This window comes from Acinonyx jubatus, chromosome E4, assembly GCF_027475565.1.
Source record: "Acinonyx jubatus isolate Ajub_Pintada_27869175 chromosome E4, VMU_Ajub_asm_v1.0, whole genome shotgun sequence".
Lineage (NCBI taxonomy): Eukaryota > Metazoa > Chordata > Mammalia > Carnivora > Felidae > Acinonyx > Acinonyx jubatus.
In genome coordinates, this window is record NC_069395.1 from 28,677,568 (window position 1) to 28,688,308 (window position 10,741).

The following is a 10,741-nucleotide window of genomic DNA, read 5'->3' on the forward strand; positions in this document are numbered from 1 at the left end:
ATTCCAGGCTGGCTCCTCTCTGTGAGCACAGAGCCCGACAAAGGGCTTGATCTCATGAACCCGTGGAGACCATGTCTTGAGCAGAAATCGAGTTGGACGCTCAACCGACTGAGCCATCCAGGCACCCCTTACCATAATTCTTTTAAATAATGTACTTAGACCTCTCTCTGTTAGTTCATTAACACTAGATAGCAGTTATTGACTCCTTGTAATGAAAGAAAAGGAAACTACTACAGTCTCCTTTCTCCAGCTCCCAATTTTTGTCAGTTCCATTACCATTTCGTTCACTCATTCAACAATTATTTACTGAGGCCCTACTGTGTACTGGGCAACATTCTAGGTGCTAGAGCCACAAGGAATGAAGAAAACAGGATAAAATTCCCTGCTAGCACAGAACTTACATTCTAGTAGAGGGGATAGATAACAAATAAGAAAAACATTAAGAATGTTAGATGGTGGTATGTGCTATAGAGAGAAAACCAGCAGGAGAGGGGCTTCACTCAGAGATGAAAGGCTCTGGTAGATTGCAGGAAAAGGAGTGACATGATCTTACTTCCGTTTTACAAGTTTTACGGTGTTTTTTTTAACTTTGTTTTTTAAGTCCCTTTTTTAAAAGTTTATTTATTTATTTTGAGAGACAGAGAGAGAGAGAGAGAGAGAGGGAGAGAGAGAGAGTGAGCAGGGGAGGGGCAGGGGAGAGAGAGAGAGGAGAGAGAATGCCAAGCAGGCTCCGCACTGTCAGCGCAGAACCGGATGCTGGGCTCGAAATTCCAAACCGTGAGATCATGACCTGAGCTGAAACCAAGAGTCGGACACTGAACTGACTGAGCCACCCAGGCGCCCCAATTTTTATAGTGTTAATAGAAATTCTGTTTTGTAAGTAGAATGATCTTTGATGCTTTGTCTATAGATTGAGTGGAACAATTGATGACCACTAAACAGAATTTATAAGATTAAGTAAATATTGTAGAAAACAAGAAGCTATGTTACTTTTTATGTCCCTCTGGGTCCCATTCTGGCCTCTGTCCCACCTTATTCCCATCTGCCATTCCATCCTGTCCTGGGTCGCCACCAAGTGGATCCAGGGCTCCCTCCTCCCCACCAGGGATGGCTCAGACCTAGCTGGAGCATTTCTAGCACACTATTCCCTGGGGCCATTTTGTAGTCTAGCCCGTTCCAGCTGGACTCAGACTGCCTGACAGTGCAGATCAGCTTTCCTTTGGGCTGGGCAGAGGGCGGAGCCAGCTTTGGGCTGCAACCAGGGACATTCTGTCCAGCAGTCCCGTGTAGGGTAAACAAGCCCATAAGAATTGAGTGAGCATCTCCGGGGCCCAGCACTGCCCCCAACTGAGTGCCCCAGGAAGGCTAAGTTAGAGGTCCAATTCCCAGGGGCAGCATAGGGATACTCTGGCAGGAGGGGAGCACCAACATGAGCCTCCCCAGCCCAGCCCTGCTCCGCTGGCTCTAGAATGCTTATTGATCCTCCTGATGCACCAAGTTGGGTTACTTGGGCCCAAGCATCTCTCAAATGGGGCTACCAGGCAGAATGCCAATTCTGGGGAAGGATTTAGAATGAGTCACCTCCTCTCTTCCCAAGAGGTCATGAGATCGGAGGATAGGACTCCCAGTAAGACCTACACAGGACACCGAGGAGAGGTGGCGTCGGGAACTGGTTGTTTACTTGGTACAGACCTTTCCAGCAATAGAGTATGCCATACTGAATTTCCGCCTCTGGCTTCCTCTTTACCCACTCACTCTTGCTATCCAATGTTCCTGTCTTTTTTGCCCTTTCTCCTGTGTCCAAACACTTGGTACCACTCCACCCAGCACACCAAAGAGGAAAGTGTGGGTGGCTGGGTCATGTGTAAAAAAGGACCCCGGGTACTCAGATGATTATACAGAGGCAGGGTGGTGTCATCACAAGACCCTGGGTCCTCTTAGCTACCATGTGTTATCTTTCCAGCTTTGTCATCTACAGAGCTGGGTGACCTACTGTAGGTTGCCTGACCTCTCTGAGCTCACTTTTCTCATCAGGAAAACGAGCACAATAATAATAACAATACCAATTTATCAAGAGAATAAAAAACACGAGGAGCCCCTATAACGTTTAAAAGCGCGTACCTTTGTGAATTAACCTGAAACTGGAGAGTGAATCAGTGAGTTCCAGGCTCAGGGTAGGGAGAGGAGGAAGCGATAGAGACAAAACGGAGCGAGGAGCAGGTTAGCAGCCTGGTCTAGAGCCTTGTTTCCTCCAAGATAGAGCTTTGGATCATGGTGGGACTATGCCAGATTGGTGGACTCGGGAGATTCTTATGGAGCAGGTGTGTGTGTGGGGGGGGGGGGTGTGGGCTGGTGAGAGAAGCCATGTGAGGGCATGGCTGGCAGACAGACTGAGACTTTGGGGGTCCCTAAGACAGGACTGTGGGTACTTCTGAGCTTTCTCTGTTGCTGCCCTCTGTGTCTCAAGAGACACCTATCTTGGCTGCTTCTCTTTCCTCGTGATGCTGGCCACTTCCTCTCCCTGGGGTGGGGGTGGGGTGGGGGGTACTCTGCAGGTTAGGGAGTTAGCTGTCCTGGGGTGTGGGTGCTCCTGCAGCACATGGGGCTGTAGAGCTGTGGTGGGACACTGACAGCTGCCTTCCTCCACCTCCTGACTTGGGGCACCCCTCCCCTCTCCACTGGACCCTCTTTGTGCCCATCAAGCTCCACATCAATGGGCAGGAGGATGGAAACAGAGTGTGGGTACAAAGAGGTCTTATTACTGTCATTACTACATATTATTATTCCCATAATACTCTATTATTAACATGTCAATGAATAGGCCCTTATGAAACTGTGGGCCTGGAGGAGCTGACCAAGACCAGGCAGAATTAGGACCTAGAGGCCCCATCTTCCTGTGCCTGGCCTACTCTCCCGGTCCTCATCCTCCTTCTGAAGGCAATAGAAGTGGGGGGAGGGGGGGAATAACATTTTACTGGGACTCAGAGTTGCAAGGCCCGGATTTGGGGCTTTCACAAATGTTATCTAACTTATTCATCAGAGCTTCATGAACTAAGAATGAATAAATCTTTCCATTTGACAAATGAGGAAATTTTAGGAGGTTAATGGAGCTGCCCAAGGTGGGCGGGGACATAGCAGTCAAGGAGGAAGTGTTGAGGTCTGAACCCAACACTGCAGGGCTTTCAACTCAGCGCAAAGCCCTTAAGGCCGAAAAGGGAGGGAAGCCTTCTCCCTCCCCATCCCCCTTCAGCGAGGAATCCTGGGGAAGCTCCTTCTCTTAGGATGGCGGAGAGAGGCTGCTGGAATCCGCAGAGGGTCTGCAACAAACAGGCTAGCAGCTAACTCCAGGCATGGTCGGTCCACGTGGGCTGAGCGACGGGTGTCTCCAAGTGTGTGCCACGAAGAACACTGCAGGAAGTGACCTCTCCAGATCACGATGGGGTCCCGTCTCCGCTACCACAGAGAGGCTGAGCGACCTCAGGTTTTCTCTCTGCTCGGTTCGCCCGGTCTTTTCTCTACCCTTCTCCCCGAGCTGGAGATGTGGGTAAGAGTAGGAGGGGTGGGTCGCCCACGCAGAGACAGCTGGGCAGCAGAAGGGGAGGGAACCCAACAGAGGCTTGATCCCTAGCCCCCACCCCAAGATCGTCCTCGTGCCAAAGGGGAGCTGGCCAAACTAGGAGAAGGGGCTCAGGCTGGGGGGCCAGGGCTCCCGCGGCCTGGGAAACGTCCAGCAGATGTCTGACGCCCACTATGCAAGTCCCAACGGGTGCACTGCGCGACCACAGAGCTACCCCCTCTCACCAGCAGCGACCCTCTCAAGTAGGAGCCGCTCCCTACTCCCGCCCCTCCACGATCCCCCGCGTCCGAGGCCTGGAGGAGTTGTGGTTCCAAGAAGCGGCACACGGCAGGCCACGAGGTTACGGCTGCTGAGTAAGCAGCCCCCCTGTCGGTACCAGCCGTCCCCGCCCGGCGCCCAGCGCCTCCAGTGAGTGCCCGAGCCCCCGCCGCGGCCCCGCCCCCCGGAGCCCTGCCCCGCCGGGTGCGCGGCGCGGAGGGGGAGGGAGGGCCCGCCGGGGCAGGAATGCGCGGCGGGCGGCGCAGGAGGCGAGTGGAGGAACATGTAAGGGCACATCCCTCGAGCTGCCGCCCAGCGCGCAGGCAGAGCCCAGCGGAGCGAGCGGGCGAGCGTGGTGCCAGTGCGCAGCCGGGCTCTCGGACCGGGAAGCCACCGGGGCACCGGGCAGTGGCCGGGCGGGGCAGCTCGCGAGGGGCGGCGGAGGGGCCGGAGCGGGGCTGCGGGCGCCGAGCGGACGGCGGTGGCCCGAGGACTGCGCGGCGGGCGCACCGGACGGCCGGGGCGCAGGTGGCAGGGCGCGCGGCCAGCCGGCCCCGGGCGCCAGAATCCGGCGCTGCCGAGCGGGGAGGGCGCAGCGCCCACCGCAGCCTGCAGTTTTCCCGGGACGTCTGGGCGCCCATGACGGCGGCGGCGACTGTGCTCAAGGAGGGCGTGCTGGAGAAGCGCAGCGGCGGGCTGCTGCAGCTGTGGAAGCGGAAGCGCTGTGTGCTCACCGAGCGCGGGCTGCAGCTCTTCGAGGCCAAGGGCACCGGCGGCCGGCCCAAGGAGCTCAGCTTCGCCCGCATCAAGGCCGTGGAATGCGTGGAGAGCACCGGGCGCCACATCTATTTCACGCTGGTGACCGAGGGAGGCGGCGAGATCGACTTCCGCTGCCCCCTCGAGGATCCTGGCTGGAACGCCCAGATCACCCTGGGCCTGGTCAAGTTCAAGAACCAGCAGGCAATCCAGACTGTGCGGGCCAGGCAGAGCCTCGGGGCCGGGACCCTCGTGTCCTAAACCGCACAACTTGCCATCTTACCTTCATGCTCCGCACCCTCCCCACCACGTGGTGTACGGAGGTCAAATCAGGTAGGCCCCTGGAGACTGAACCCTCCTTTCTCTCCTTCTCTTTCCCTTATGGTGAAAATGGGGGACTCCCACCAGCATTCCACGTCAAAGCTGAACGACCCTAGGGCCTACAGGGAGTAGGAGCTTAGGAGTCTGAGCAAAGGAGGCCAAGAGCTGGACTTTCCCCTGGGGCCCCAGGCAGGAGGGTCATATGTGCCCCAGGTGACAGAGAGGAAGATGGTGGGATGGGCCTCCCTACAGGTTGGTTCTGCCCTGGCTCTGGTGGAGGGAGGCTGGCCTGCGCATTCCCTTAAGGCTTTCCAGCAGAAAGACAGTCTCTTCAGTTAGCAGAGTCATTGGGAACAGAACCCAGCTCCCAAGGTGGGCCCTTAGGGGGAGGGTTTGACTAGGCTGGGCCAGGGCTCCACTACCCATTCTTGACAGTGGATATCGGGTCCTAGGGCTGAGCTGCTGGCAGACCAGAGGTGTTGGAGGGTGGGCAGGCCAGGCCAGAGGCCAGGCCACCGATACCAAGGGGGAATGGGCCTGTCCGCCTGCCTCTGAGTGCCAGCCAATGCCCAGCTGGGCCAGAAGAGGAGAAGCTGGAGAAGGGGGTGGGGCATTGGGGCAGGGTGGGTGGAGGGGTGCAGGATGGGGTCATGATTTGTTATTTGTGATGTCTTAATCCTCCTTGAGCAGTAGGGCAGGGGATGAGGGGCGGATTTGTGGTCAGGAAGGCCCAGGGGAGGGACCAGGAATAGAACCTAGAAGCCCTGGCTCCCAGCCCTGTGCCCTCTTACCCAGATGCCACTCCCTCCCCGTGGGAACCACGAGTAGGGCCGGGAACGGAATTATACCACTCAGGTTTTCATTTCTCCGGTGGAATCCTATATCTCCTCTCATACCATCTCACCCTCCTGCCCCGAAGTTCTCCACCTTGCCAAGGAGAGTCCCGGTGAGCCTGGAGCCCCACCCAGTGTCATATACCCCTTTGACCCTCCTGTTGACTGTAGTGAGGATTAGCCGAGAGGGAGGGAGACCTGCTGTACTGAGAACTGGTCCATATTGATCCCTCAGGCCTCAGGGGGACTCGGAGGAAGCAGTTTCCTCCCCTGATCACAGTGTGTTGTACAAATCCTATTTTCTACCTTTCTCCTGATGGGGAGAAGGTCGGAAAGCTCTGATGGAAAGCAGCTCATTGTGGATACTTATCTCCGTGTCTGCCCCTGCCCTAACTGCTGCTCTTTCTTGCCAGCTCTCCTGCCCCTTTTGGCTCATGGGAGCGTGACTGTGCTCCATATGTCGAGGCGGAAGCCATGGTCACGTGGAGGAGACGCTGGAGCTGAAGGAATGGATGGGGCCCGGGGAGGAGGGCAGAAGGCCATGTGGGGCTGAGGATGAAGATTCAGCCCCTGGACACTCTCAGAGTCTCCGGACATTCCCAGCTCAGGGCTTTGCAGCCACAGCCTGACGTACAGATGGTGATGGAGAGCTGGCATCCAAGCACCCTCCCCTCGGCGGCCCCGTCATCTGGTTGCAGACTGTCGTTAGTCCCCAGCTTGTGCCGTGCCGCGAGGAGGACATTTCCCCATGGGGTGCCAAGCCAGTGCCTCAGGACTCAGGAGGCCAGGCTGGTACCCCGGGGAGGAACCAGCCTGGCATCACTTCTGGACTCACCTTGGTGGGGGGAGCTGATGGGCCCTGAGGCCCACACTTGAGGGTCTCCTGCTGCTTAGGTCCTTCTGGGACCCCCCACCCATCCAGGCCTTCTCTTTGCACACTTCGCTCCCCACCTCTTGCCCATCTTCCCCCCCACTGTGGTGCTAGGCCTGGAGGTGGTGGGGGTGGGGTGGGGGTTTGGCCATTACCATTTCATGCCTATCCCAAAATGAAGAGTCCCCGCAAAGGGCAGTGACCACAGTTTGCTGAATGGAGTTCTTTGCCCACAAAGACCCAGTGCTTGGAGCATCCCTCTCCTACCCCCGCTTCTCCACTCCATAACCCATTCTGAGATCTCCGGCCTGGGTGGGGAGAGACACGTGCCTAGGAGGCACGACCTCAGCGGTCCTAGGAAGGAGGGACCGTAAGGCCTGGACTGAGGGATGTTCTACTGGCCAACTCAGTCTATGTAGCTGCTTTTCCAGAAGGCCATGCCGCCCCTGCCATCCTGGGAGGTGGCTCAGCTTTCTGAGCAGAGTTGGTCTCCCTGTCATTTATATACTCAGGCTTCATACATTTATGCAGTAAGTATTCCTTGCTGGATGGTTTAAAAAGAATGATTACAGCACGGGAAAAGCTGAAGTACAGAGAAATAGCTGCCTGAGTTACACAGAAACTCATCGGGTAACCCTCGAGATCTTTCCATGTTGTGGTCAGCAGTTTACTCTGCCCTCCTTTCCTCCATTGCCCACCACGTCTGGCCTTCCCTGTGGCAAAGCAGTGGCCTACTTCAGAGTCTCCAGAAGGAACGAGGGGGCTGTGTGGCCCCCTTCAAAAATTTGAAGTCTCTTTAATAACCTCTTTGTGCTTCTGACCTGTTTTGTTCCCCATCAGATTTCTCCTACTGTCCAGCCAAGACCTCCCCATCCTATGTCCCAGTACCTTAGAGTCCTCGGGAGTGCCTTGTTCATCTGCTACGAGCACCACATCTCACAAGTGACAAAGAACTTACAAATTACAAGAGAGTTTTGACAAATATCTCATTTATTACCTCATTAGGCTGTATCCCTGTTTCATGGATAGCTTAGTCCCAGCATCGCAAACAAGCATCTTCCACGCCACCCCTGGTATGTGCTGAGCAAGATCTGGGCTCCCCTCGCATGCTGTGGTCAATTGGTGATGTCTGTCATGGGCTTGGGGAGAAAGATGGTGAGGATGGCCACACTTGGGTGGCCGGGTGGGGGGGGGGGCTTGGCGAGAAGATGATGGGGTCTCCACCCCTTCTTTGTTGGAGCCATGTGAATGGGAAAGGGTTAGCATCTCTGTTCTATAAGACGGCCTCTAAAATAGAATCCTTGCTCTTCAAATCGAACTGAAAGGCTGCTGATGGTGGGGATTCAGGCATAAAGAAAGAAAAGGTATCCAGACCCTCAGAAGTGGGAGAGTGGGAGCAGGTGGGAGTGGATGCAGGCAAATACGTACTCCTAGATGCCTCTTCTCTGCCAGCGCTGTGCTTGGCACTGGTGATGCAGAGATGGGGAACACAATCTGACCCTGCCCCGAGAAGCCCTGAGTCTGGTAGAGAGATAAAATGCCAACTGGTGCCTGTAGAGCTGGTGTGAGCATCCGGGGGAATGCTGGGCTCTGCCTCCTCTGCCCAGCACTGTGTTAGCCTCACTGGTGTTTGCCAGATCATTCTGAGAGCCTGGCTGCAAAGGGCAGTGGGGGCACAGCCAGCATGGGGTGTCCAGGGGCAGGGGGCACACGGAGCAGAGGAAGAAGCAGGCTCTGGTTTCTGACACTCCCTGCCTTTCTGGAACAGAGCCCTGTTGGTTCCACCTGTGCTTTCGTTCTTGCCCAAACCCAGCTTCAGTTTCTCCCCGTGCTGGGAGAGCCCTGGCCCCTCTGATGGGTGTGTTGCAGTTAGAACCCCTAGCACAGGCCCTAGAATGTAGTAGGCCCTCAGTATACATTAATAGAGGTGGGGGTTGTTGCGATGGGGAAGATCACTTCCTACCACTTGTAAGAGAGTCCCATGGCTTCCCGAAGGCTCCAAGAAGTCATAGCACAGGGATTGGGACCTTACACCCTGAATTTATGTTTTTGTTTTTGTTGTTTTTAAAGATACGTGACCTTCGGGGAGTCTTTGTCTTCCTGCTGAGGAGGGAGACACCCTGCTTTGTGACTTCAGGGGTGTTTTCGCTGCTCTGGCAACTCTAGATTCTAAAAATGGATCATAGGCCCTCACCCTAGGAATGCTTGGCTGGACCACAGAGTAGGGTCAAGGCCTCTTTGGGGGCACAAACAGGCCCCGACAGTGCCGGCAGACATGTATGAGATGGAAAAACTGCTCGGTTGGGCCTGAGGATGCCGTGAGGCCAGGGAGGGGCTGCTGCTTTCTCTCCCCCTGCCCTGGCAGCCCCGGCCTCACCCCTGCCTGATGCGTGAGTCATTGATGGGAAAATGAGAAAGGGCAAGTCCCAGCCCAGCAACTGGGAGTCCTATGAGGCTAGGGGTGGGGAGACAGAGGGGAGAAGGGATGGGCTTGCTCGGGTCAGGGTGAGCTGAGGCTGGGGCTGAGGCTTTGGCAAGAGTGAGCCTGTTGCCAGGGTGAGAAGGAAGACAAGCGCAAGGAGCCAGAATTGGAGCCCACAGGCAGGCACTGTAGCAGGAGGGAGTGAGGCTAGATCTGTAGGGCATCCTGGTTACAGGTCTGTAATCTGGCCTTTCCCGGAAGTTAGGGCTGGAGAGGTGCCGTGGGCAGTTGTCCTACCAGGCCCGGGGACCCGGGTAAGACTGTGTGTCCCACTGTGTGCCAGGCTGCTGGTTGGGAGGCTGCATAGCCCTGGCTTGGCCTCCAGTCTCTGTTCCAGGCCGCATGCCACGGTCCCCTAGTGTGTTCTGTCCAGAATGCAATTCATTCTCCTGTTTCAAACCTCCAGGGGCTTGCCCACTGCGATGGAGGCAGTCCAGGCTCCTTGGAGGTGCTCTCTCCACAGTCAGGGCCCTTTGTAATGCACCTGTCTGCACAGTCCCCACAGCCAGGGCCCCTGCACGCAGCCGCCCCCATTCCAGGCTGGCAAAGGCTGTCTCTCACTCCCAGGCCTTCGCACCCACCTCCTCCTGCACATTTTTGCAGTGTTGGCTCACCACCTCGGAGGGGCCTCCTCTACTCTGCCTACGGTCCAGGCTGGGTAGCTGCTCTCTCCTCTGTATGCTCATAGTTTTTCCATTACTCACCCTCCATTGCTGGCTTACTCGTCTGCCTGCTGTACTAGGTGGTCAGTGCCTGTCATTTGTGTACTCCTGCTATCTCACAGTATCTGGCACACAGCAGGTTCTTAATGATAATAATGGCAAACGGTATTAGTGCTTACCTTGTGCCCAGCATTGATCCAAGAACCGTACAATTATTGAATCATGTCGTGCTTCAGCAACTCTGTGAGGTAGGTGTTCCTCATAACTCCCATGTTTTGCGTTAAGAAACTGAGGCCCAGGGGCGCCTGGGTGGCTCCATTGGTTAAGTGTCCGGCTCTTCATTTCGGCTCAGGTCATGATCTCACGGTTGTGGGATTGAGCCCTGGGCTCCACACCCAGCGTGGAGATTCTCTTTGCCTCTCCCTCTGCCCCTCCCCTGCTCACACCTACATGCTCATGCTCTCTCTCACTCTTTCTCTCTCAAAGAAAAAAGAAAGAAAGAAAGAAAGAAAGAAAGAAAGAAAGAAAGAAAGAAAGAAAGAAAAGATAAAGAAAGAAACTGAGGCCCAGAGAGGTTAAGTGCTTTGTTCAGAATCACACAGCAGCTATGAAGTGGGGGAACCAGGACTCAACCAGGTCAGTAGGACTCTAGCATGTGCTCTTAACCCAACACCAGATGATTAGTCCTCACCAGATGAGTGAATGAATGAAGGAGTGAATGAGCCCACAGTGTCACTGGGAGAAAGTTGCTCGGGAGCTGGGGGAAAGGAGAAGTAAGCCCCGGGGAGTGGAGAGCACATCCGTGTGCCAGGGCACGGAGGAGGCTTCATGGAGAAGCTGGCCACAGCCAGGCCTTGAAACAGTGGTGGGTCTCCCTACAGGAAAGGACACGGGGGTTGGGAAGGGGTGTCCTGGGGCAGGACTGGTTTGGAAGAGCGGAGAGACCCAGAGTGGGAAAGTACAGTGGGACTCTAGGGGAAC

The 10,741-nt window shown here is 55.8% G+C and overlaps 1 protein-coding gene across 1 annotated transcript; it reads left to right on the forward strand.

The window, feature by feature from the left end:
* Positions 1 to 3,638: 3,638 nt before the first annotated feature.
* Positions 3,639 to 10,264, forward strand: PHLDA3 (pleckstrin homology like domain family A member 3). Its single transcript, XM_027074669.2, has 2 exons — positions 3,639 to 4,924; positions 6,159 to 10,264. Exon 1 carries the CDS (start codon positions 4,082 to 4,084, stop codon positions 4,850 to 4,852), a length of 771 nt encoding a protein of 256 aa, XP_026930470.1. The 5' UTR covers positions 3,639 to 4,081; the 3' UTR covers positions 4,853 to 4,924; positions 6,159 to 10,264.
* The last annotated feature ends 477 nt before the right edge of the window (positions 10,265 to 10,741 follow it).

Coding starts and splice junctions, on each gene's coding strand:
- PHLDA3 (XM_027074669.2), top strand. CDS start 4,082: ATGCGCGGCGGGCGGCGCAGGAGGCGAGTGGAGGAACATGTAAGGGCA.